Source organism: Anarhichas minor, unplaced genomic scaffold, assembly GCF_050575085.1.
Source record: "Anarhichas minor isolate MPS153535 unplaced genomic scaffold, ASM5057508v1 ptg000010l, whole genome shotgun sequence".
Classification (NCBI taxonomy): domain Eukaryota; kingdom Metazoa; phylum Chordata; class Actinopteri; order Perciformes; family Anarhichadidae; genus Anarhichas; species Anarhichas minor.
Genome location: NW_027466456.1, coordinates 10,416,733 through 10,443,927, shown reverse-complemented (window position 1 = coordinate 10,443,927; position 27,195 = coordinate 10,416,733). Strand labels below are relative to the sequence as shown.

General features: G+C 44.2%; 1 protein-coding gene across 2 annotated transcripts in view; it reads right to left on the bottom strand.

Moving 5' to 3' along the window:
• Positions 1–26,590, bottom strand: part of ephb3b (eph receptor B3b) — a 29,004-nt gene extending 2,414 nt beyond the window's left edge. The window contains exons 1-15 of one of the 2 annotated variants that reach the window (XM_076088124.1): positions 26,572–26,590; positions 24,728–24,792; positions 19,820–20,492; positions 16,192–16,347; positions 14,869–15,204; positions 12,383–12,507; positions 11,578–11,734; positions 10,937–11,045; positions 9,383–9,435; positions 8,981–9,103; positions 6,725–6,972; positions 6,047–6,262; positions 4,769–4,918; positions 4,175–4,374; positions 1,054–1,209 (exon numbers count right to left, since the gene is read on the bottom strand). In XM_076088124.1, the coding sequence (XP_075944239.1) occupies positions 1,054–1,209; positions 4,175–4,374; positions 4,769–4,918; positions 6,047–6,262; positions 6,725–6,972; positions 8,981–9,103; positions 9,383–9,435; positions 10,937–11,045; positions 11,578–11,734; positions 12,383–12,507; positions 14,869–15,204; positions 16,192–16,347; positions 19,820–20,492; positions 24,728–24,784 (2,759 nt within the window). In that variant the 5' untranslated portion in view covers positions 24,785–24,792; positions 26,572–26,590. Of the gene's footprint in view, positions 1–1,053; positions 1,210–4,174; positions 4,375–4,768; positions 4,919–6,046; positions 6,263–6,724; positions 6,973–8,980; positions 9,104–9,370; positions 9,436–10,936; positions 11,046–11,577; positions 11,741–12,382; positions 12,508–14,868; positions 15,205–16,191; positions 16,348–19,819; positions 20,493–21,278; positions 21,294–24,727; positions 24,793–26,571 lie in introns of those variants that run through there. The other variant, XM_076088123.1, reaches the window with a different exon arrangement.
• Between the last annotated feature and the right edge of the window lie 605 nt (positions 26,591–27,195).

Below are 27,195 nucleotides of genomic sequence, written 5' to 3'. Positions count from 1 at the left end.
CATGAGCAAGCAGACACATACACATACAGTGTGTGCGTGTGCTAACACACACATACAGTGTGTGCGTGTGCTAACACACACACACATACACACTGCACATCCATCCTCTCCAAAGCCAAATAAGGGTGCATCACTGCAATTTCACACAAATAAATGGTGTTTTTTTTGTTTTTTTTCATATTTCGCCACCCCCATCAGTGCAGCGATGGAGGATGAAATGATAATAAATGGGAACCATTAGAGGAATTACTGGCCATTAAGGGCAACAGAGAACCACAGTACACCACACCTGTCAGCCTGGCCAAATTGAAACAAATTACCCCCACCTCCATTGCCTATTATGCAGCTAATGAGGATAATTTATTTATCATTATAATGGTAATTCATTTATTTGATCATCTCTGGCCTCCAATTTCCATGACTTCCATTACATCATTTCCTGTTGGTAAACACAGCAGAAGGTGGATGATCGTCAAGGTCAACTGGAGCTCGTAGTTAAGGAAGCAGCGACGAGTCCTTGCTGAAGAATTGTTCTACTCTGGTAAATTGTGTATCTGTCGATTGTGTATAAGCTTCTGGAGCAGGTGATTATTAGTCCCCTCATGATTACATAATCCTCCCCGTTCAACAGCAAACCTATTCTGATTGATTACCTACCAAATTATAGGAAAAGTATGGAGGATCTTGTGTTTTAATGGTTCCAGTAAATCTTCCATTTTCCCGTTTTCCTTATTAAGCTATAGTATTCTTTATGTCTACATAAATGCTGGAACACATAACAGTAGATGGCATGATACAGTATGTCTTCAAGGTATGATTTTTGTTCGTGGCACACCGGATATACAGTATATTGTGCTTTGATTTTTATTCTTTACATCTGTTATTGATTTGATGTCTAATCGGAGCCTCTTTTCCACATCTTATGTTTAATTTCGCCATGAGACCAGTTTTATTCCCTCAAGGTCAATCTGTATAACACAACTTTGGCTCTCAAACTCAGCACAGTCAATCAATTTATGGCTGATTAGCTGCATCCACTCCCTCTCCACTCACTCTGCTGTCATCTGGGCCACGAGGTCAAAGGAAGCAAATCCGGCATTGACGAAGTTGTCACGGTAGCGGCTCATCTTGATGGCGTCCAGCCAGTCCCCCACAGTGGTGAAAGTGGTATAGTCTGGCACACAGCGGTCAAGCAAGGGCTGGGATACCCTACATTGGGGAATGGGGGAGGGAGGAGGGAGAAAGAGAAACAGAGAGAGAGAGAGGGTTAAGGTCGTCACTGTACTGCCTCTACCGGCCAACCTCACCCCCATACGCCCCCCACTGAGCGCCACCTCTCCATTTCTCCAGCTCTCCTCCTCTCTTCTCCTCTCCTCCACATGTAAGGAGTTGTGTGCAGTGGGGTGGGAGGGGGGTCACTTTCATGACTGTGGAGAGACTGGCTGGAGGCTTGGATGGTGGGTGGTGGATGCTTGCGCTGAAGCTGGTGAGGCAAGGTGGTGTGTGAGCAGATGTCAAATCTTGACTACACGCATTGACATATTACAAGGAACCACATCAGATTTCAAATTCAGAAACTATAATAATTTGCTATAATTACAACAACAGCTGCCATAGTAACAAAGTGGATATTTTTCTTAATTAAGAATGCATTTATCTGGCAGCATCAGTGATGTAAGAATGTGCCATGTTTCCCTAAAAATGTCTGGATTGCTTTGTTGGCCCTTGTTTGTCTTGTTTCAGTGAGATGCCACTGTGTTGCATGGGGACTGACATAACAGAAAAACAAATCCCACTTGAAATTCAATCAAGAGAGAGTTTGTACTGAGTTGCTCTTTCAAACCACATGCAGGTGTGGTTTAAATCCTTTACATGTGTTTCTTCCTGGTCAGCTCAAACCAGATTTGGTCTCCCTGTATGAACATAAGTTTAACTAGTAAGTTATAAAATGGTATGCTTTAATGTACATTGTTTTTGATTGAATATGCACATGTTCTTACAGGAACGTCATCCGAGTTTGGCTAGACAAAAGGGTAACACGATCCCACAGAGGTGGAAATGCATTTTGGGAGAACGCTTCATGATATCTGTGGAATGTAAACACAGATGTCGTTTACGTGTTTGTGTGATTGCATGGTAGGACTGACACATGAACCTCCATGAAGTGGCAACAATGGAAGGAGTTACTCACAAACCTTCATGTGTGTATTCCTGAAAATGTGTTGGAGTGTGTTTTGCATGTTCTTGCACACCTGTTGACAGCCCTAAAGGGCCTTTTTAAAGAACAAAGTAACCCCTTGGCTGATCAATGCTGTAGATAGAGAGGCCACCTTGGGAGTTTTAATAAAACTGTGCTACAACTCAGAGAGAAGTGGAGCGGATAAACAAGGGAGGAGATGATGGTGGAGGGGGAGACAGGGAGGTGTGGTGAGCAGAGTGGGGAGAAACAGATGAGGGAGCAGGCAAAGAGAAAGAGCGCCACTGTCTCCCCTCCTCTCTGCTCTGTTGATCCCTGTCATCCTTTTTGATGGCATTAGATTCATTAACAATTAAAAGAGGAATGGAGAGAGAAAGACGGGGAAAAGAGAAAAGGCATGGAGGGGGAGTTAATAACAGTGATACAGAGGCTCCATTGAGTGGTGTAGATGGAGGGATTTTTAATAAGGCTTGTGCTTCGGAGCCTCAGGCCGTTGTTAACGCCAGACCCTGGCTTCTCTTAATAGAGTATTGTTAGTCGTCCTCCTCTAAAGTTGGCTTCAAAAGGGTCCAGACCGTTGCTGGCCACATGTGAGCCAAAAGCAGAAACGCAGAAACACAGCAGGAAAGTTGTGTAATATTGTTGGCTAGCTAGTGAGACAGTTACTGACCAAGCCTAAATTTAAGGTCTAAGGTTGGGACTGTCAACTGTTTTCCAACGGGTTAGGTCTGTCAAACTGTTCTGCATTTTTAAGAAGTTTAGAAAGTGGGAATGTCTGCATTTATAACATAGACTCAACAGTAGAAATTAAGCACAGATGGTGCAGGAAGCCTAGCATCACCAAACCTCTTTACAAACCACTTTACACCTACAATGCAATATGCAGCCATGTCAAGTGCACATAACGCACACAACCAAAGCACTTTCATCCCAGACAGTGTTAGCTAACCTCTAGCCACCCTTCAATGCCGACCAGGACGGCGGCATCATCTCTCACTCCTCCCTTGTTAGGTTTGTCGGCAGGAGGCCACCTCTCCGCTGGCCCGTTTAAAATCTCGTTAGTGGCTAATTAAAAGGCGCTCCCGTCTTCTTTTTGCATCGCCTTAATCGAGCTAATTAACCGCAAGCTTAATCTTCTAAAAACATCACTCTGGTGGCCAACCGAGACCCTGGTGTCCCCCATGAGCCTAAACCAGGATTGTCTGCAGCCCTCCCTCAAGACAGAAAGACCCTGATGCAGGGACAGATAGGTAGGTCATTCCCCTCCCTATCGCTCCAACTCCACCACCTTCTATCCTCCAAATTTTTTCCAGGAAACAGGTTGTGGAGGAAGGTAGTGCAGCTAAATGTAGATGTGACATCATTGATTAAGCTCCCAGTTGGCGGAGGAGTTGCTTTAAGGGCTGTATTGAGTGATGGTAATTTGGATTTGCATAATGGCCCAGGCTGCATTTGTGAGAATTAAAGAGTTGTATGGGAAGAAATCTGCACTTTATAGGAGTTGAGAGATCGTTACAGCTGACTCACGTACACCGTATTAACTTGGATAAGAAATATTTGCACAATGGAAATCATTATCGCGGTTGCTCTGGCTCAGGCGCAAATGAAATTGCTCTGCCAGTACTCTCACGGCTGGAAAGTCAAGTGACTTCATTCAATAAACTAATGACCTATTACTGTTATCTATCACAAGAGTCAGCAGGTCTCCTCAACATATGACCTAAGAAGACCATAGCAGATTTTTAGAAAGCAATCAGCACTAATATCTATTATGCAACGACCATAATGTGACATTATTACCCTTTACAAAGATCACTAATCCACTTACTAAAATCCAGGACCTCCAGAGAAACTAAGAGAAACGATTTCTATAATCACCAGCTCCACTGAGCATGCACAAGACACAACATTTGCATTGAAGCTTAACTTGATGTGACCCACATACTTTTTTTCTTTCAGAATTATATGACAACTTACCCGGTGGACTGTGCGCTGTTGGTGACCACCTTTAGGCTGGCAGCATTGCGGATAAGCTTGTCCAGCGTGGCCACAATCTGGGTGAATTTGGGTCGCAGGTTCCTCTCTTTGACCCAGCAGTCCAACATGAGCTGGTGCAGTGCTGTGGGACAGTCCATGGGTGGGGGCAGTCGATAGTCCTGCTCCACGGCATTTATCACCTGAGAAAGGACGATAGAGAAATCTCAATCACTTCTAATCACAGAGTACGGTGTAGACGCAGTATGGAACACAATGAGAGAGACGGGTTGATGGAAATAGCAAGTGAGGGAGGACAGAGGATGAATGAGGGAAATGATGGAGTCAAAGATAAACAGGAACAATTATTTCGGGAATGCGTAGAAATAAGGGACAGAAAGATTAGTTTTGAGTTGTAGTTGTGTATAGGTATGTAGAGAGAGAATGGCTTTTGGGCAGAAGTGGTTGAAAACTTGCAAATGTTTATGCTGGATATTTCAACTGAATAACATTTTTTGGAAATCAATAATATATAGTGTAATGTCGCATAAATGATGCATATGTCACGTAATGGAAAAACAAATCATATCAGCTTACATCTTGATTGCTCATGTCCCAGTACGGCCGTTCGCCATACGACATCACTTCCCACATGACAATGCCGTAGCTCCACACATCACTGGCCGAGGTGAACTTCCTGTAGGCAATCGCCTCTGGAGCCGTCCAGCGAATGGGTATCTTCCCTCCCTGTGGATATGCGAATGAGTAGGTGAGCATGAAATACTGAAGGGATGGAGCACAAACACAGAATCACACACATACAAGAGGGAGAGAGAGGGTGAGAAAAACACAGTCTAAGGGAAATGTTGATGCACAACACATGGGTGCATGCTGTACAAACCAAACACCATGTACGTACAAGGTTAGAAAATGATATGTACAAACACGTGAAGCTAGAAGAACATTTAACGTGCTACAAACTGTATTTTTCAACATTGATCTATCACCGGCGTAGAATCCTTTCGTATAACTATCTGACAGATTGAACTCTGTGAGAAAGTGCTGGCATGAAATACCAATCACCTCACCTAGAGGAAATAAAACACTTCCACATTAGGTAGACAGATAGAAGATACTTTATTAATCTCATTGGATTCAGGTGCCCAGGATATTAGTATTAGTATATTTACATTTTAGTTAAATTACTATAAATTATAGGTAACACCATTGCTTCCTTGCCATTGTAACATATTCAGAAGGTTTTATTTGAGTTGCACTGTGGAAGAAGAGAGCCCTTTCAGTCAACAGACCCAGAAGCATAGACTGCTGTATACGGGCCAAAGAGGTGGCTTTTATTATTTTAGTATCCTGCTTGGCCAATTTTACAATTTTACATAGGATCAAGAATCAGTCGTTCATAACAGACATGTCAGTAATTTGTCGGCAAAGGATATTGCAAAATGTCTGTAAAGCTGATTCGGCTTCAGTACCAACAACGCAGCAAATATATATATATGCAGCCATCAAAGTGGACGTACTATTGTGACTCGAAATGTCACGATTAACAATGTTTCAGCAGCATTCTTTTGAATGATCTTATTTTTTCCGCTTCCACCTGACATCCACAGTGAGAGAAAAAAACCTCCCTCTCTACCCATAATGGTTATGTCGCATGGGAACAGACTTGACACAGATCTATTTTTTTTGAATACGCTCATACTTGGCAATGCTGTGGGTTAACTTGTAAAAGTGGCTAAAATTAACATAATTGGTGATGTATCGATGTTAAAACTGTACATGTAGCACCTTTAAACATTGATTCCAAACATGAATACACAAACTCGAGCACATACACACACATTGACTCTGACTCACCAGGGAGCTGGTGTAGGTGGGGTCTGCGGGGTCATCCTCGAGGAAACGGGATAGGCCGAAGTCAGACACCTTACACACAAGATTACTGTTGACCAAGATGTTACGGGCAGCCAGGTCTCTGTGCACGTAGTTCATGTCTGACAGGTACTTCATGCCTGCTGCGATACCACGCAGCATGCCAACCAGCTGGATCACTGTGAACTGTCCATCGTTGAGCTGGCATAGGAAGAGAGAGAAGGGCAAGGATAGATTGGATACTAGACCAAGGTTGCATGTTCAAAGGAATATATGTTAGCCTCCCTTTTACCTTTATTTGTCCTACCTATTTTTTATTTTTTTTCAATGTCTTTTACAGTACTTTCTTTGCATATGCCCTCTTTCCTGCATCTCTCATCTAATATCACTTCACACTGTAATGTCTTTCTCTTTGCTACCTATCCATTCTCAGTTCCTCCCTTACCCTTTCTCTGGCAGACAGTGCCTGATGTGACTTTGAGGCAGTGATACATTGGAGACTGAGCTCTTTGTAAATGTCACCAATCGCCTGAAAGCGGTATATGTCAGATAACCATTGTGGGCTCTGCAGCAGTGCTTAAGAAGACCTTTCATCGCGCCAAAGAAAGTGAGATAATTAAAAACTGATTTGGATGGGCTAATTTGCTGTTTTTTGTTCCTCACCCGTAGGAAAGAGTCCAGTGCGCCATTCTCCATGAATTCGGTCACAATCATCACTGGCCGACTCTTGGTGACCACACCTTCCAGACGGATAATGTTGGGATGGTCAAACTGGCCCATGATGGACGCCTCAGACAGAAAGTCTCGCCTCTGGCGGTCAGTGTAGCCCACTTTGAGAGTCTTGATGGCTACGATGATCTCCCGGCGCCCAGGCAGCTTTAGGCGACCTCGACACACCTCCCCAAACTCTCCTGGGAGAGCCCACGTGAGCCAGGCAGAGAAACGGCAACAGAAGGAGAGAGAGAGAGAGAAAGAGGGAGGGGAGAGAGGCATGACGGAAGAGTGGAGGAGAGTGGGGGAAAAGAGGGGAGAGGGGACAGTTAACTGGTTAGAACCAAGGAGCCAGGGAAGGGTAGCAGGAGGGGTGGGACAGAGGGAACTGCAAGATAAGCCAGGACTCTAGGCCAGTGTCAAGGGATGGTGGTGATGGGGGTGCATACAATGACTTTGTGCTGTTAAGCTATGGATTAAAAGAAACAGCATGTTGAGTTTGAGGCATAATGATGAAATGTGAGAAAGTTGAAAAAAAAAAAAACTTATTTGAAATGTGCAAAAAATGGTAAAAGCAGGGTGACAGGGTGTGAGGAGCTGAGGGGGACAGAGGAGGAGAGGGGGGCATGTATTGGGTGGGGGAAAGGGGGTGCTATGCTTTAGAGTGACTAGAGAAGCGGGCACAGGAGGAGGAGATAGGTGGAGACAGAAGCTTGGGGGCTCTTGGGCTGGTGGACGCTTTACGTTTAGAGTCTACACCAAGCGTGTGCAAGAATGCAAGAGAAATCAGGCGATGTGAGCGATGTGGGGAAAGTCAGGGGAAGGTAGGCAGGGGATGGATGGAGGGATGAGGGATGGATTGAGGAGGGGGGAGAGGAGAGGAGGGGGACAGGGAAGACAGGGGTTGAGTGTTCGTCACTTTGAAGGCGAATGCTGGGAAGCGACGTGTTTCAAGTAGTGGCCTCAGAAGTAGAAGAACTGTAGTAGTAGCAGTAGTAATGGTAGTAGCAGAAGCAGTAGTAGGGACTCCCATCTCTGCCATCACAACGTCCTCCATTTTGGCTCAGTACAATACTAAGAAAACTCAACCTCAATTGGCACAGTCCTGCAGCTTTTGAGCAGAGATATTACTATAAAATATATCATAAACATAAAATACTTTACTATCTACAACATATCAATTTGGGAAGGGTTTCTAAAGGAGGGGACACAACCACATAATGCCAAAAACAGGGGTTACATGTAGTTATCCATAGAAGCACTCTTTAATAAAGAGGTTCACAATAAACTAAAAGGTGGGCAAGGTCAGAGACTACCATTCCTGGACAAGTAATGTTTTTATATCTTACGCCCCATGCAGACAGAAATCTATATCTCACGGGGATGCAGGAGATAAATATTAGCCCTGCCCCTTGGTAACTTTGAACAATCCAACACACTCCACAGGCTACTACACATGTAGGATCTGTAGTGTCAGATTCTCCACATGGTCTTTCAATAACAACTATATGTCAGTAACCAAGTAATGGGTTTAGGTCAAATCTATTCATGTGCAAATAGTTATATTTTAACACACAAATGATCTATCTGTATAAGAAGTAAAATTAGAAAAAGTATGGCCAAAAAACAATAGGGCTGTAATTAATACTGAAAGAGATAAGAGAGCAAACCAGACAGGATTGCCATCTGCCCTAGAGAAACAAATCCTGTCTGTACGGGGCTGTAGTCTTGCATTGTGCAAAATCTGATTCCATTAGATTCAAGTTTTTAATCATTTGGAAATGACTGCTGTTTCATAATTATTTAAACTAAATTAATTTCCTCACATAGCATTTTTCTCAATCCAGGATTGGGCTCTGTTTAAAGGAAATAAGGTGAAAATAATAATCCCCCATACAAAAGGTATTGCAGCTACTCTAAATGCACACGGCATGGCACACAACTTAAGGGTGAAACTGAGTGACGCTAACTTAAAGAGGACACAATGCAGCTAGTTATGCTTTAGAGTGCTGGAGACATCTGTAAAACTGGAAAAGGGTTCCTAACAGATGACGAGTGTGTGGGGGGGGGGGGGGGGGGGGGAAGGAGCAAGGAGAGGTCTAGCGATGAATTGAGTGAAAGTACCGCTTGGTGTGAAGTCCTCTAACGGTATGGCCTGGAGGTGACTAGCAGTCTTCCCCCTGTAGCTCAGGAGCTTTGGTGGGTTACCTGCGCCGATGACCTCCTCGATCTTCACGCAGGAGACGTCGATCTCCTTGGCAAACTCGCGCACAGCCTCGTTGGGATCCTCATAGGTGAAGGGGTCAATGTAGACTTTCATTCCAGGTGTTACTATAGGGGATTCAGTGGCAAGAACAGGAAAGTGAATCTATGGCGTCAAACTTCATTTTAACTCTATGTAAAGGTCTGAATACATATTCTTTATCAACAAAGGATAGATCAATGCTATATTATTGCACTGGAAGCCAATTCATGCTATGTGAGCTATTATTTAGTGGTTAAGGATGCTGAGCCATTGCTAAGTAGTAATGACTAAGCAGAAGTATAGAAATAATGCTTTTGGAATGTGAATAGTGCAAGAGGCAGGAGCATCTCAGCAAAGAGACTTACTGTACTGCTGCAGTTTCTCTGTGTACTCCGACTCTGAACCGTTTCTCTGCTTTCTGTTGAGAAAGATGAAAACACAAACTGAGTCACGTGGCTCCACACAGCAGGGTGCAAATGCCGGAAAGGAACAAAAGCGGGAGGAGAAAACAGATCCCGAATAATGTCTGCAGAGATGTAGCCACACTACGCTGTAGCATTTGAAGCAAGGGATGCACTGTAGATAACAAAAGATTGGATCAATGACTGGTGGTAAAAATATTCATACTTGGGACTGGAACAAGACTCTAAACCAAAAAAGATATCATACCATTGTCTGAAGCAGCAAGTGAAAGCCACTTACTCTCGGTACCCATAAAAATGAGCAAACGAGACAAAAGCAGACTCAAACAGCAAGCTCAGCTGTCTCGGCTTACTCGCCCTACAGACATCACACTGAGTGTTTGTGCCTCTTATTTTTCTCGTCATGGACTCTCTCTGTCTTGCTGTCATTCTCTCTTTCCTTTTTCACTATTTCCCTTCTCTCTTTTCATTCTTTTAGTTTCTGTATCCTCATCTTCCTTCACGGAGGAGGGGGGAGTGGCAAAGATGATGACAGAGCGAGGGGGCTGGGTTGTTGAAATTACATGTTAATGTGCTTCCTTTGTTGTCTAACCAGTAACCAGGGCAATGATACCCGATGGTGATTTGCATCTTATTTCAAATTCTAATTCGGTTTTGTATTACTACTATTTTCTTCTTTTTCTTCTGTGGCAGTCAGAGCAGCAGCTAAGCCAAGACCCTGAGAGAGACACAATGTAGCGGTGTGAAAATAGAAGAGAGCGAAGAAGCGAGAGGGAGAGGTGGGGTAGCAAGGGAGATTATTATTCAGTCTAGCGTGACCGATGCCCACGCTTGTCAGACGCTGCCTGAACTGGCTTGTGGAGGGAACCCAGTGGGCGCAAGTCAGTGGCGGGTGCCAACCTTTCACACGTATATACACACATGCACTGCATTTGCTGCTTGACAAATGAGTGGTATAAGAATAAACGAGTGTGGTTAGACCCAGCTGATGCAGTGTCAGGCTTTTTGAAAGGTGTGAGCAGCCGCTCGCATCTTCCCAGTCAATTGGGCCCAGCAGACAGGGCCACATCTGGGTTCTTTGTGGTCGGGCAAACGCACAGTTGATTCTGAGTGCCGGGCCATGAGGACAGACCTATCAGGCCCAACAGCTGCTCCGCCATGCTGTGTCCAGTGAGCAAAGTAGCATTTTGGCCAAAGCTGTTTACTATTGACAAATTCAAAAGGCTAATCTGACATTCAGTGGCCTCACACGTGGCACAGCAATCCGCTGAGACTCTTCTGTGGTGGTTTGGAGGACATGTAAACAAAGTTGATATTTGTAGCTATCTGGGTTTTTTTTTAACTTGAAGGAAAAATATTTTCCACATCTGTTTCTGTAAATCCTCACTGAACATATTGTGCAGTAAATGAGTCAGCGTAGACATGTTTTGGCACACATGCTCCTCTTTTACGTGTTTTGACTTTTTGAGAGGCTGATAGAGCTAGGTATATTCTGACCTGAGGCAGACGATAGCGATCACCACAACTGCAATGATGAAGACAAAGGCGGCGGTGGCTGATCCCACGATGAGTGGCAGCTGCTCCTGCCATGACTTTGGTGGGTCGGCTTTAGGGGTCAAAGAGAAAAAGTGGTTACTTGGAGGACTCCTCACAAACATTCACCACACAGCCGGAAATCCATTTGTATAGTTGATGACTGTGCCAATGTGTGCTCTGTCGTAAGTCTAACTGTAAGCTTTTTACACCTCTCACGGCATTCCCACTTCAGATTTATATGCTTACATAAGTAACCATGTCCCTGCATTCTTCAGGCTTTATTAAGCACAATGGAGAGCAACCTGAGATTAATAAATGCAGTTTTCTGTGTCTGCTTAATGATGACTATGATATAGAGTAAAAGTGAGGCTGATACCTTGACTGATTGCCCGGAGTAGATTTTCATCAAATCATAAGTCAAATTCTCTACAAGGATTTCAGTCTTTTTGCATGAATAAGCATAGTAGCTTCTAGGTCTATAAGCCTTTGAGCCTCCATTACGCTCATAAACTTCTGCACAGCACTATTATAGAGGTATTGCTATAAGCCACAAATCTTCCAATATATCCCTGGGTAATGAAGTAGGTATGGGAGTAACATACTTTGCAAGTTGGTGCTGAAGTCGGCTGGGCTGCTGTAACGACCGTAACCGGCCACTGTTCGGGCACGGACCTGTACCACATAGGGTGTACCAGTCTTGAGACCTTCAATGCGGGCGTTGCTCCGTTGTGCAGTCATGGTATGAGCAATGGCCTCGCCCTGATCCTGCAGAGGCAAAGAGAAGCAATCGTAATCAAAACAATGCCAAATAGTGGCCCCCTATGTTCTCCCTTCTCTGATGCTCTACCCTCCCTTACACAACAATCTAACCACACAGGCCGATGAAAGAAATACGGAGATAAGAGCGAGAGCAAGAGGGAGAGAGACATATTGTAGCCAGTGTGTTAATTCAATGGGAGGAAGATATGACAACAAACAGAGCAGATATACACTGAGTGCCTTTGTTCTTTCTCCGAGGCATCCAGACACAGCTCTCTTGGCCCCTAGAAAATCCAGAACTTTTGTAATGCGTGGATTGAGAGAGGATGCGGGATAAGAGGGGGGGCAAGAGGGAGAGATGGAATTAGAGTTTCAGAAAAGGGCAGAGCATAATAGAAATACAGAAAAGGATTGGGAGGAGAGAAATAGAAAAATGGAAGGAGGGATAGAGTGATAGGAAGAGGGGTATAAGTATGGGAGGACAGTCACACAAGCTAAGATTGGAAATGGTGACTTGCCTCACTGCAACCATGTGTTTATCAGCAGAGGCATTGTTTTCCACATTAACAGAAGCACAGATGAAACAGAGACCATGCAAGTCAATGAAATTGGATTGAATTAGAGGCGTTGACTTACATTGCTGCTTACCTTCTCATGGTACTTAATCTCATAATCCAGAATGATTCCGTTGGGTTTCTCTGGAGGCAGCCAGGACAGGCTCATGGTGCTCGCTGTGGCCGCCATCAGGTGAACTGTGGGCACTGCAGAGGGAGCTACAAAGGGCAAGACAAATAAAGGAAAATCCGCTTTAGCTATCATTTTCTATGTAATGATTTTTTTCAAATTCTATGCCCTTTCTATGTCCACAGAAGCCCACATACAAAGTCTTAGGCTGTGGGCTTTGTGGAAAGCTTTGGCCGATAGTTAGTATGCAGAACCATTCCCCACTATTGCTCAAATTCTCTCTCCGAGTCCGCGGGGAGGGAGAGGGGATGTCTAATTCTCCTGTGACAAGAGAATCAAACTGAAAAACTGATGGATAAGTCTCTGGTACATGTAGTTCCCTTTACCATACACCAACTGTAGGCATGCTTAGGGGCAAGCACACATACAGATGCAGACTTTTCACTTTGCATTCAACTGCATTAATGCCAATCTACTGCTGTACTTTTGCTCCAAACTATTGAGGAAGTTTTTTTGGGACCAGTCATGTTTTCCTCCATTGGTAGTTTTCCAAATTATAAGACATCCTATGAATTATTTACTTATTTATTTATTCATATAGACATAATTTATATAATTTGCCCATAAATAGACATGCATGCATTGGTGGACTCACACTCACAGAGGAGCATAAAACACACTGGCACTCCACCCACCTGAGCTTCTAATGCTTTGTTCACATGTGCCTATTAATGGCCAAGTGTTGTCTGCCTCTCTGTCTCTCTTTCCTCTTTTCTATGTTCAGGCTTGTTTTGTATGTCTGATGCACTCCCTCCTCTCAGTCTACCAACTACTCAGATTTTGTTCGTCAATCTTCAGTTGTAGCTTCTATTAAAAAAATAGCATTCTTCACTTCACTATTTCCTACACAATCACCTTCTTTAATTTCCCCTGTCCTCTTCGGCGCTTCACTTTTCATCTTCCTCTTCACTAATGCAGACCTCCATCTCCACTCTCAGTCTCCCTTACTTCAAGCTTTTTAATCCTTCATTTTTAGTTCTTTCATCCTCCCCCTTGCATTTCCTTTCTCCCTCGGCTGCCTGTGTTTGTGGCCAGACATCCCCCTGTTTCTCTCTCTCTCTCTCTTTGCGCCCTAAACCGTCCCTTCCCTGCCTCTTTCCCTCCCCCATACTATCCACCAAGGCCCACTACGTCTCCCTTTCTCCCCCAGAAGACAATGCTTCCTAGGCAGATCCCCTGGTTTCTCTAGCCAGGGGATTAGGGGCCCTCCTCCGGGAGAAGACGTTGGAGTAACCATGGAGGTGGCCCCTGGGGCTTATCGCCGCCCTAGTATTTATTTTGCTTCTTAAAAGGTGAATGCACATGCAGGGATGGTCTTGGGACTACACCAGGGGATAATCTGATCACAGTTGATGCTCTCTTGCCCCCTCCTATCCCATCACCTCTTTTCTTTTGCACCCAACTGACCCCAAGCAACCCCGGATGGACATTGGTCCCTGTCAGGACAGTGCCGAACCCCCTGTAAAACAATGAAACCCTCATGCGGGGTCCTGTAGGGCCTTTGGGTATTAGACCCCCAAACAGAAGGCCTCCCTGAAAACGGAGGAAAACGCAATGGAGACAGGCGAGAGATGATGGGGGAAGGAGCAAGGGATAATCCTTGGTGTTGTCTAAACCTGCAGGAATAGTAAATTTAACAAATCGACTAAACACATCCAAGGCACAACTTAAGAGCCCTGGGAGAACCTCAACAAAGAGACCAACCCACACAAACTTAAGTGTAGAGTAAGCTCTCCTTATTAAAGGTAAATTGAACCAACTGAAATTTGCAAAAATAATCTACCTACCTTCTTACTAACCTACATACCTATCTACCTTTTTTAATGCCAGATCATTAACCCTGAAATCTAATTTAGATTGTACATCTGACATTTGATATAAGTAACACAAGCAATAGCTTATCATTACTACCCTAGTGTTTAGTATGTATAAATATATATATGTAGATATATCAGCTGTATTTCAGTCTTCTGTAAACATTATTTTTTCATCCAAGCACTGATTGCAACATTGGCCTAGTTACTGTTGTTGCTGTGGGCTGGAGGAGTGGTGGGTTGGAAGCAGTGGGCAGCTAGTATACTGGGGGTTCAACACTTTGAATGCAGACTGCCTCGCTATTGCTATTTGCAGTGGTGTTAGTACAGAGCATGCTGTGGGCGTGTGAAAAAGGTCTCTTTCTAAGCTCATTCAGAAGAATGTCTTCCTTCTCAATCCCCGTTCAAAGGGAAATATGTAACACTCCTACATGCATACAATAAATTGATCTCTACTTCTTAAGCGCAGAACATATTCTCTGACATTGTCTTGCATCTTTTTTAAGCCTTTCGCAGTGCCTACAAGTTCAATATTGATCGTTGACAGGTAAGCCAAGGGGCTGCAGCTGCACCTACCGGCCTGATTTGTGGTGATGTTCACTGCAGAGAACTGAGGCGTGTAGGGGCTTTTGTTGGAAACACCGTTGACCGCCTGGATCTCAAAGCTGTACTGCGTGTGGGCTTGTAGATTACGGACAGCCACACGGCGCTGGGTCAGGCCCAGGTGTCGCGGCGAGATGTCAACGTTGTCGTCACACCGCGAGCACATTCCCCGCTCAGGCAGGCACTTCTTACAGATGACGTTGTAGAAGATGTCTTCACGGCCACCCAAGTCACGTGGGTCGCTCCATTCCAGCACAAGTGAGGTTTCGTTCACGCTGGAGATGACACTGCGTGGTGCAGAAGGAACAGCTGCAAAAGAGAAGAAAAGCGTGGTTAAGATGAGGAAAATAGGTTTGGAATCGGAGTGAATTTAATCTCCATGCACAATAGGTGTTACAGAATTTGTCTTGCTGACAGTACAGAGACATACTGACAATAGACAGAGATTCATACTGCAAAACACAGTTTACATATCATTATACACATACATTCATTATTCCATAGCTGCCTACAACACAATTCATGACCCAAGAATTGTCCTTGTGCTGTGGTATTGGTACATTTTTCATGCATTAACAACAACATTTTTTCCTTCCACATAACAAGAGTCTCTTCCAGCAGTTCTCCAAAAAAAGGACAGCAGTTCAAATTTAAATTGCATGCTCATTTCCAGTGTGTGTCTGTGTGTAAAGTGCTGGGGGGAACGACCGAGACAAACTATTGGCAGAGCTTCGGCAATTCTTATCCAATTACTGGAGCCTTATCTCTCACTGCACTGTGGGAGAATCAGCCCCCCACCCCAGCAACAGAAAAAAGGATCTTCTTCTTTCTTCACCAGCGAATGAATTAGCTCCTACGTGTTCGTGGTTGCTATTAACGAAGGCACTGCTACAAGAAAAAATCCTCCACTGTCTGTCTGTAAAAGGATGGCAGCATCGTGAACAGATAGACTTCACTGAGAGGCAGACAGGGGAGGAGTTGGATGATAACGTTTAGGATAACGTTGGGAAAGCAAGCAGACTTGTTTGCCATCCGTGTGGCCTGGTAGGAACCTACTCCTGTTGGTTTTTAATCAGCCAATGAGAGCACAATTCAGAGAAGGAAGTTTGGGAGAATATTCACGACACAGTCAATAATTTAGTTTTATGACTAACAATACATTTGATTGCTGTATGAATATAAAATATAAATCAATTTCTGTCTTGTTTTCAAAAGAATTGCAATAACAACATTTAACTTTATCAGTGTGACTTTGAAACTTGTGGTTGCTATCTGGTCAAAGTGGTCTTTACTTACTGGTACAGGGGGAGTCGGGAGAATCTGTGTCTGAGCGGTAGTAGCCGTTTCTACAGGAGCAAACACTGGATGCTCCTGAGCTGGCACGGCTGTTGGCTGGACAGGGCATGCAGAAGCTGTCTCCTTGTTTGGACTTGAAGGTGCCAGGGTTGCAAGCTGATGTAAAAAAGAAAAGAAAAAAATAAGTAATAGTGAGGATTGTATATAACAATTTAAGGCAACACTTATATTACATTTGTGTGGGTCATATTTCCAAAGGGGTAGTAGGCCGAAATAATCGATTTTACTTTCACACAGCCTTAGTTTTAGTATACAAGCATCCACAACACTAGTGGAACATTCCATGGTAACACTGTTCCAGCTCACTGGTAAAAATGACTACAATCGCTTATTTGATGTGTTTAGCATATTTTTGTTGATGTACATGTGTGCACATGGATATGATTTGTTTTTTTCCCCCTCAAGCCCACATGTTCCCTTTTCCCCTTTTAGAGAGTGCAAAAAAAAGAGTGGAGAGGGTGTTTTGAGCAGAATGTAGCTGTTTGCTTAAACCCATGCTCACACGATGAGACTGTCATCCGAAATTACATACACGACGCTCAGAGCCAACGTGCTGGCATGGTGCTTTCATTTGAATTCAGTCAGTTATGAAATACATATACACATGCACACAGGGAATCAAAGAGGCACACAGTGTATACAAACATGAGTCTGGCCTCAACTGTACAAAGATGCATGTCTGTTCACACACACCATCTAGGCCTCAATTCACTTCAATTTACTTAGGGTAAGAGACTGTTGTCTGAATCCTTCTGTCTTTAAAATCTCCCTTCACAGACCTTCGCAAAATTAACTTCATCATACTTACCATAAATGGTTCTCGATTAGTAAAGCAGTTAATCTGATAAAAACACCGCTGGCCTTTGTGAATGCCCTTTCTACATTTATAGCCGCTGTTTGGAAGTTTATAACTCAGGTGATAAGTTGCAGGCATGGAGGGAAACACAGACAGCGGCGACTTTGGCAGGCCCCATATCTTTGATAAACTGTCTCGTTAAAAGATGAATGAGTTTGCCGCAGCGCTTAATAAAGAAAGATGAGAGCAGGTAAGACAGGCAAAGTTTACAGGGGCCAGTTGATTAGCTGACCCACTAGTGCGCTATCTCGTCAATGTCAAGGACACACTGCGATGTTTGTCCCTCTGAATGATAATCATCACTATAACTCCTGCATTTGTTTTACGCTCCCTGTTGAAAACAACAAAGATTGGAGGTCAAATCTGCAGCAGACCACTTCCTGCTACTGCTGTTTCCCCCGCTTTCTTTTCTTTTTTTTCTAAGTTCAATATTAGCACAAAACCACCAGTTGACTGCACCGTGTACATTAGCACTGAGTGTATTTGTTCTTCCACCATTAATCAGAGTCTTTCACACCACTGACTAACAGGAAATACTGCTTGATAAACAGATAAGAAACAACCTCGAGCTTTACCAGGTGGGGGAACAACTTCTTTGATTTTTCGTATTTTGACCCATGCAAGTTCATTTAAGTTCACCCAAAGTAAACTACCAGCAATTTCTCAACTCCCATGGGAAGAGAGTTTGGGGAGTTTTTGAACAGGTTTGGCCCAAAGATTTTGATGTAGCAATCCCATTAAAAGAAATGTTCGAGGAAGGGCTGAAAGTGCTGACAAATAACTTCCAGTGATTAAAGGGGTCATCCTCTTCCTTTCATCAATTTTCCCCTTCAAAAAACGGCTAAAGAATGAGGAAGAAAGAGAGACAAGGGGCAAGAGCAAAAGGGAAGGAGAGGTGGAAGAGGTGGAGGCATAGATAATGCTAATTCTGCAGCCCCCCCCCCCCCCCCCCCCCTTTCCACACTCCCCTGTGTATTATCCTAAGCTCTATGTTCATGCAGAACATCGAGCTTAAGGAACTGATTAGAGTATATGCTGAAATTGGAAAGTATGGAGCATGACGAGAAAAGTAAAGAATATTGGGGGTGCAGAATGTGCAGCAAACAAGTGGAAAGGCAAAAAAAAAAAAAGGCTCATCCGTTAATATTAATGCAGACATCCTTACTGTAACTCTTGTGGCGTATTAATGTGAGCAATGGCCTTTGGATTGAGAAGGAACGGGAGAAAGAGAGGAAATACCAGTACAGAGAAAGGTGGAGAAAGCTGCATGAGGACAGAAAAGAAGAGTCATGGTCAAAGGATGATGAGAAATGGGTTTGGAGAGGAGAGTGGACCTGAGGAGAGGTGAAAGGAGAAGAGAGGTAGATTTATCCCTTGTGGTTTCCACTGAAGCTTGATTAGAGTATGTTTTATCAGGACCCAGTCGCCAGGGCTTTAACCTTGAGCTGCCAGGAGCAAACAAATTAGTTTTTAACCACATACACCATGCTTTAGATTTACTACGCTCTCTCTCACACATACACACTCTCCTTCTAAAGGTGAGTACACATATTTAGGGTCTGCCAGAAGCTGCCAGTGTAAAGTATCCACCCACTCTCTGGATGATCACCAGTATTGGTACTTAACTTAAAGGTCTTCTCAGTCTCATCTCTCACTGCTATAAGGAGAAAAATGAGCCCTCTGAACCCAGGCAGGCAAACCACAGACAAACTGTACATGTGCAGACACCTCGCATTCAACCCCGCTGAAGAATAACCCTACCAGCTCCCCGCTCTCTCTCCTTCTCATTCTGCTTTCTCCATTTGACCTGCGCACCCTAAGCCTAATTTTACGCCCCCATACCCCTCAACACACACACACATTTTCCATTTATCCCTCGTTCTTTTCCATGCTGTCACCTGCACTGCATTTTAGTCGAGACCTTGCTGTTTAAATTCACCTTGCTCTCAACCTCTGTGAACCCGTCATGTTTTCCATCAGACCTGAAACCATCAGAGGGCCTCTCAGAAGCAGACAGCCTCCCCTGCATTTCCATTTATTTAGCAACCAGCTGCCAAGCAAAACTGAGGTCAGAGGAGTGAACAGTCGCCTGCTGATGGTGTCATCTAGTGTGTACATCTAGTGTGTATTATTTTACCTTGTCATCATTGGATTAATGTGTCAAAGAATACGAGGCAAATAAAAGGCTCATAATAATGTGGCAGCTGGACAATCTAGTGATAGTGGCTGTGACCTGTAGCCAAAATAATACCGCTTCAATCTCTCCAACAATCAGTGTGTGTCCACAACATCCTTTGGTGCACATGAAGCGTCCTTCAGCAAGACTTTGACCCCTTACTACTCACTCATTGTAATTCACCATGCATGCAACCATCAGATACTATGTGCCTAAAATGCAAATTAACTTTTCTCAGCAGTAATAATGTGATACATTATTGATCGCTATAGGGAAATCCCCCCCCCCCCCCCCCCATCTTGCAGGGAAGGAAAGACGATGAAATATGCAACAACAAAGAAATAGCTCACTGCTCTGTAAATTTGTAACGTTTCATTGAGTGGATTTGGGTAGCTTTGGGTAGCAGTTGACATAGGGCTTGGACCTTGTGTACCCTGTTCAGTCTGTCTCTCTAACCTCTAGATTAATCCACCATGACAAACACTGAGTATTAAAATCCTCGACTGACTCAAAATACCTGTTGTGAAAACACTCACCTTGACATTGGGTATCCTTCATGGCTGGTTCGAAGCCAGGCGAGCAAGTGCAGGCTCCTACAGGAACCATCCACTCGCCATCTCCATTGCAATAGAGCTTCAATGGCACGGACACCTCCAGAGCGTTGGGGACACAAGTTCCTGGCGCAATAACCAAAGAGGTTGCCTCGGCCCCAGTTGCTGTCTCTGGGAAAACGGCAAAGTTGGCAATGGTGGTGGAGCATTTTTTGTAAAAGACCCTCACTGAGATGAGTGACATGCAAGCGCCAAGATCCTGAAAGGCCAAGTAGAACCCGGCTTTGGACAATGGCCCGAAACTTCGAACCTTTGTGTTTACCCGCCCAGTCTCAAGCATGGAAAAGCTCTCATCTGGGGCAATGGTATCCACCTTCACATAAGGGTTCTCCATCCAGAAAGGGCTTGTGGCTGTGGCTGAGTCTGAGTCAGACTCGTAGTAGAAGAGGTTGAAGGTCTCTTTGCAGGAACCTGGGATATTGGGAATGCTGTTGCAATCGCGCACTGTGAATTTCATCTCCACATATACACGCAGCACATCTTTTCGTGGGATGAAGTCACTGCGCAGCCAGTTATTCTGGTTGACCTCGCGTACATTGCAGACTTGGTACGTCCGGATGGGGTTCATGGCATCATCGTACCCACTCACCTCTTCCCACTGAAAAGAGAATAGAGAAACATAAACAGATCAGAGGCTGTAAATGTGTATTGATATCTTGGACGGATATTCAGACAGTTTTTTCTGCTTTTTGGGCATTTTCAATAACATTCCCTTGCCTTTGCCATGCTACACTTTTCATCTCTGGTTAGTGGAGCCAGGGACGAGGACTGCAAATTCATCTCAATTACAGCAACCTGTCACCCCCTCACCACAGAGCCACCGCAGCATGTTTACCTCATATCTGTTTGGAAGTAGCAGTCACACTGCTTCACAACCAATTACGCTTCAATTACAGAGCAATGATCGCAACGTCCTCTAATGAAGACGCCGGTTAACCTTCATGATTTTCGTTTTTTACAATCCTCTACATCTTTCAATGCTGCTACAGTACCCAGGGGGTGAATTACTCAGGATAAAATGCGATTCAATTTTCTAAACTTTGATTACCAGCTTCATTACATAAGCGCAAGCAAACTAGACTTAAAAGCTTTACTGTTAGACACATTTTTCAATCTCGAATGAGGACACCAAGATTAAATAATTTTACTTCAAATAGCGATTCCTGTGTGTATAATATATCTTTGTGCGTGTGTGCTGAGGGATCTGCTCTCCTTTCCGATCAGAAAAACAGAGTGCATTTATTATTAAGGCCTGGGAAGGTTATTTGCATATGTAGCACCTTTCAAATAAGTGTTTTGCATTAGGTATAGCAATGCAAAACAACACTAGACAAATTAATAAAAGCTTGAGTGCAGTTTCAGCTAAAAGTCTGGACTATTTTACATGGCTGTCATTGGACTTGCTACCTAAATCCATGTGATTGAACCTGCGACCTACTGATTACAGGGTGGTCACATCACTCAGCCACCCTGAAATATTAGAATACTTGACTCTTAAATGCCAAAACATCTATAACAAATTAAGTGTCTATGGTTGCACTCTCAGGATCAAAGTTTTCCTCGGAACATTTGATCGAAGGCACCAATTTGTTCTCCAGAGCCAGTTCTTACTATCTGAGCATCTTAATTGAAGCTGTGATATGGATGTGGTGGAGACAAGTCTATTCATCCAGGACCCTGGAGGCCATAAGGGGGAGAGGGAGAATGGGTGTAGCTCGGCCGTTGCATTAAAACGATGGCTCGGCAAGAACGAAGAGGAAGCGACTAGAGGGAATCAATAATCACCGACCAGGTCAATGGGATGGCTAAAAGCATGAAGTGTCAATGGGTATTTAGTTTAGTGTAATAAATCAAAAGAGCGTTACAGCCAAGTGTTTGTGGGTGTGTGTTTGACAATGTGCATGTTTGTTTAAATGTGCTAGTGTGAGTCTGTCTGCCTGAATGTTTAATTGCTCTGTGTTTGTTTGAGGGTATGTACGTAAAGTTGTGCGTCTGTTTGTGTATGTGTGTGTTTAGAGAGAGGTCATCCCCCAGAGACACGCACCAGTGGCCAAACACTCTGAGCGCCTGCTTACAAAGCATGAATGAATTAATAGGTCATTCGAAAAAGGGTCAAGTTGCTTGGCATCGATTTCCAACAAGATTAATCGTTATGCGAAATTTGTGGTTTCACTTAATTTTCTCTTTGTCCTTTCCAATCAAAGCTTTCAACTTTGCTTTAAGGTGATGATGAACAATACCTCTGTGATGCACTCCTTGCCGGTCCAAAGGCCCGCATTAAAAATATATATGGCAGCATTTTGGCGTAACTATGGGTCTTTGGAACAAACCATGGATTATGGATAGAGAAAGTAGACGCATGTGCTGCAGGAGTTTAAGACCTTAAGATCTTTATGGACAATTTATGCCATTTAACAACCTTAAATTAATTCATGGTGAGCATTAACTTTAACTAACCTGGACAGCAACGAAGATAAACTCCCATTAGCTTTAGGCATTAGCTGAAATGTTGTAGCCCCCACAAGCTTCTGTGTGCTTTATTCTGTTTGATGTTAGAATGAATAAGCTCTCTGAGGCTAATTTGAAGACATTTTAGCTTGTTCATAACATGTTTTAGCATGCTGGAGATCTGTGAAGCAGCTTGCAATAACAATGGTTATTATCTCCACAGGCTAACTAATTTGGTATATTGTTGTCAGTTTGGTTATGGAAAACTCTGTGGGTGTCATTCCAAGTCTGAGGGAAGCCTTGCTATATAGGGGAATACCCCCTTCATGACCCATCTGTTTTGGAAGATAAATGATACAGTATATGGACAAACACACACACACACAATACAGAGAGACATTGGGAAAATTGGAAATGCAAGCAACAACATGATGCCCTCATGTTGTTGCTTGCATTTCCAATTTTCCTCGAGATAGGTGTCTACGTGCACAGACACTGACACACAGACACAGGCATGATACACAGATTCTGCTGATTCTATTACTATAGACAGATGAAGACAGTGAGATAGAGAAATCCACAAACCAAAGTGCAGACACAGAGGGGAAAGAACACATGTGTACACGCACACACACACATATGTGATGGCAGTACCTTGCACGTATAATTATATGTGCTCTTACAGATGCACATTCTCAAACCCACTGTCACAATTAGATGCAGTTTATGTTTCCTCTGTGTATCTTTATGTCTGATGCTTTATCGGTATGTGTTGTGCAACACTGTGAAAAACACAGAGATGCTGAGACTCAGACTTGACTGGACAGCATGCCTGGGAGAGTGTGAGTAGTCTATGTGAGAGAGTCTTTTTCGAAGATTTTTTCTTAGAAATGTATTATTTGTTTTCTTATATGCTGTCTCCTTCTCCCTGCTTGGACATTTCTGTGGATTGTATTTAATCTCACTATCCTCCCCCTCCCTTCCAGCTCTTGCAGTATTTTGTTTTGTTTGTCTTCTCAGCCACTGTATCGGTTCCTCCGAAACACTCGTCATCCGTTGCAAAAACAGGCCGCGATGCTCCCATTGCAAAAGCCCAAAAGCATACAAATAAACATATGCACAATACATTGTGCATAAAGACAGAAAAATATAGCATTATCTCTTTGTAATAGAAATATAGAAGGAGGGAAAGCAGGGTGGAAAGTCAACTCGGGAATCACCATCTGTGGGACATTCTGCTACAAAAAAAGGCAGGGGAGAAACTCTTCTCCAGTCCTTTGGTTGATAATGGGAGCGCATAAGGCTCTCCACTGTATGTATATCTATTGAAAAGGAGCATCTGTTGTGGGTTTGCTTGGAAACGAAACGGGAGGCGTTCTGCATGGGTCTGGTGGGAGCATCACTACTGCATTGTATCTTAACGAGGAGGAGGGGGACAGAGGAAGGCAAAGGAAGATGGACGGATGGGAAGGGAGAGGGACGAAGGAGAAGGAGGGCACGAAAGGCTGTTAGGGCGTTTGTCCTACTGATTGTTGCAGCTGAGGATGCTAGTGTGTCTGGCTTCATTTGCGCTCAGTTACTTGGAAGTAAAAGAAGGGGGAAATAAGGAGGGTGGTCGACTTTGAACTGCTGCGGTGGAATGTTGCTGCAATTGCAGGGTAAAATACAAAATGTAAAAAATGGGGCCCCACCTTTTAAAACACAAGGGCCAAGTCAGAGGGCCACACAAAGGCAAGGGGAGGAGCGCTGGGGGTCTTTGAAGTATAGCTGAGGAAGGGTCAAGACTCCTCTTTAAGCCATTGTGGAGACCACATGGGAAAGCAAGATGGGGCTGTCACTGGCACATTGTGTGTGGTAGATTTGGATGCCGGGGCGTGCAATGGGTCAACGGCAAGAAATATTTTAGTGTTTCAAAGGTTAGTTCGTGAGGAAAATGGCGTTTTTCATGTTATCAGTGCACTGGGGCAAGGGGAAGGGAACATCTGTGACTGGGCGTTTCAGTGAAATTGGATTGCAGTGTATCTTGTTCTGCTTGCTAAAAAGCACATCCTGTTGAATCCCAAAACATATCTTGTTGAGTGATTTGCCAATGAAGTTGTGCAGGACTGTTTAACTTCAGACAGGCATGCAGACACACTGTATGTAGAAGCACAAGCACACACAAACACACACTCAACACTAAATGTACCCCTTGAATAAGTATAGGGTCGAAGTTATTGTCTACACCTGAACATATATGTGAATTTCAATTATAAATCTAAAGCAGCGGTTATGTTGCCCACACAATTCTCTTTTCTCCATCTGTTTCTCCATTAATAAATCAGTCTTACTCTACACGAACACACAAAGGCATGCAAACACACACACACTGCACAGTCAACTCACCCCTGTCTCAGGGTGTGCAGTCCAGGCTAATTCTGTCGTGGCCCACTTCGTGTCCATCAGCGTCTCTGTGAACGGAAGCAGACAGAAAACAACCAGGTCAGACAAAGAGGAACAGGGTGACAGAGGAGATCAATTGAACTTTCAAAGGTTTTACAACAATGTCATAAAACTTGTAAAATGAGCCGCGGAAGAGATAAGAGGCTTTGACCGAAGTTGTTCTCAGATAACTGGGTGAATTAATGAATGACAGAAAGCGCGGGATTAGAGCGATATTAGATTCAATTACACAAAGAAGTACTGGACGTCTGGGTGTGACAGGAAGACCAACAGACAGTAAGGCAAGGATCTAGGTGGGTGATCTGTGAGGTATTGTGTGACATTTTACTGCGGCTCCATGTCTGGCTAATTAGTTTCAATTAGACGTTTGCTTTTATACAGGGGAAAGGAAACAACAGCGAGTCTCGCTGAGAAACGGTTCCGCTTCCCACAGGGCACCGCAACACACACACACACACACACTTGATAACACCCCCACGTACAGCGAGTAACAGGTTGTAAAACTCCCTAAGATATACAACCCAACAGAAGGCTTCAGTGAAGAGGGGGGTTATAAAGTTAGATGTCACAAAAGAGGAGCTTTTGAGCGGAACAGAGGTCGAAACACTTCAATTGGATTCACTTTCTGCCAATACTTGAGCACATATGCACTTCAAGTTTATCTTACTTTTGTGCCTGTCTCCTGGCAAACACAGAGAAACACACACACACACACACACCCACACACACACACACGTCATGTTCACAATACACACAAAATGGTGGACAGGATTCTCTCCTCTCCCCTTTTCACCCTCTTGTTTCGATACTGGCAAAGACGACGGCTTTGTGAGAGCAGTGAAGGAGCACTATAAATGTTGAGTCTTTTACTACCTGGTGCTCAAGGCGCAGTACGCAGCCACCCTTATTATCTCAACCGCTGTGCTGTTCTACAAGATAGTAAAAGATGATGAAACGGCACTGCCAGCAAGTGAACTTGAACCGTCCCTGTTCGTGAGAGGAAGTGCGAGATGTTCCAAGTCTCTCGGCTCACTTTGCTACTCTACCAACATCTCTGAGGTTTTCTCTGCCTTTATCCCCCTCTTTTTTCCTATTTCTTTTGGTCCTAATAAGCTGGCAGGAAAAAGGACTTGGGAGCAAAATAAAAGAGTAAACCCCAGCCCCCCCACACCTGCTGCCTTAACTGCTGCATTCAGGAGCACCAGCGGTGACAAACGCAAATACCTTCGAACTCAAGAGACCCCTTGTGAGTCTAGCTCTGTAGAGACGACTTGCTCCTAAAGCTGGAAATTCCCATTGAATCTCACCCCCTCATGCTTTGGGTGAGTGTCCCTGACATGTGTATGTGCCTATTACACCGGTGAGAAAACATGACTTCCAAGAGAGTTCCTGTCTAGGGGAAATATGGGCAAAATGCTCTAGAAGCTTCACCGTGAGCCTCTTCTCACAGCGAGAACTGTCTCTCTGGGAGTGGTGGTGCAGGGAACGAATATCATGTCCAGGCAGCAGCGCAGGGATCTAGCCAGCTCACAGCCAAACAATCGTTTCCCTTTCTCGCCTGTCAGTTTCCGATTTTCTCTCTATGCTGATAGTGGAGGTGCTTTCAAACAAATCATGAATTCCATCTGCTTTTGCGGAGAGCTCTCTTTGCAATCAGATGCAATGAGCCACATTTGTCTCTTGTGCAAATAAGGGCATACTTGTCTTTTCATCCCACAAACCGTGTAAGTGCATATTAGCAGTGGGACTTCCGCTGACTCAGACCATGACAGTGTGTGATTTGAGACCTTTAACCGACAGCTACGCAGGTAGGTAAGCCGCTGGGGTGGAAATTATACACCTCCGCCGCCTGGTGTTTATTATTATGACTGGCTCGTGTGTTTGGTGAATTGGCTTGTCATTAGAGCTGACCTTGCTGAAAATGACAACACGGTGGAACACTGACAGGCAAAGAGGGGAGGTAAATGGGAGACAGAGACAAGAGAGAAAGAACGAGAGCAGAAAGAGATATATGGAAAACACGGACACACGGATGTGCGGTCTGACTCAGTGGTGTACACAGTGGATCATTCGGGAGTGCATGTGCAGCAGTTACACTTCTCTTCTCGATGCATCTGCATTGTTTAGCCCTACCAGGCCTGTGCTTTCGTGTGTGTATGAATGTGTGCATGTGTGTCCATGTGCTGGTGTAATTGTGTGCATTTGTGCATTAGAGCTCTGTATTGTGCCCAAAGTGGAGCACCAATCCGGAGTCAATGGGCCAAAGCAAAAGCACCGAATGACCCCGACCTCACCCGGCTGCTCCCACTCTGTCAGTGTGTGTGTGTGTGTGTGTGTGTGTGTGTGTGTGTGTGTGTGTGTGTGCGCGCGTGCGCATATGTGTGTGCATGTAGGTGGCTGCTATGCTCATT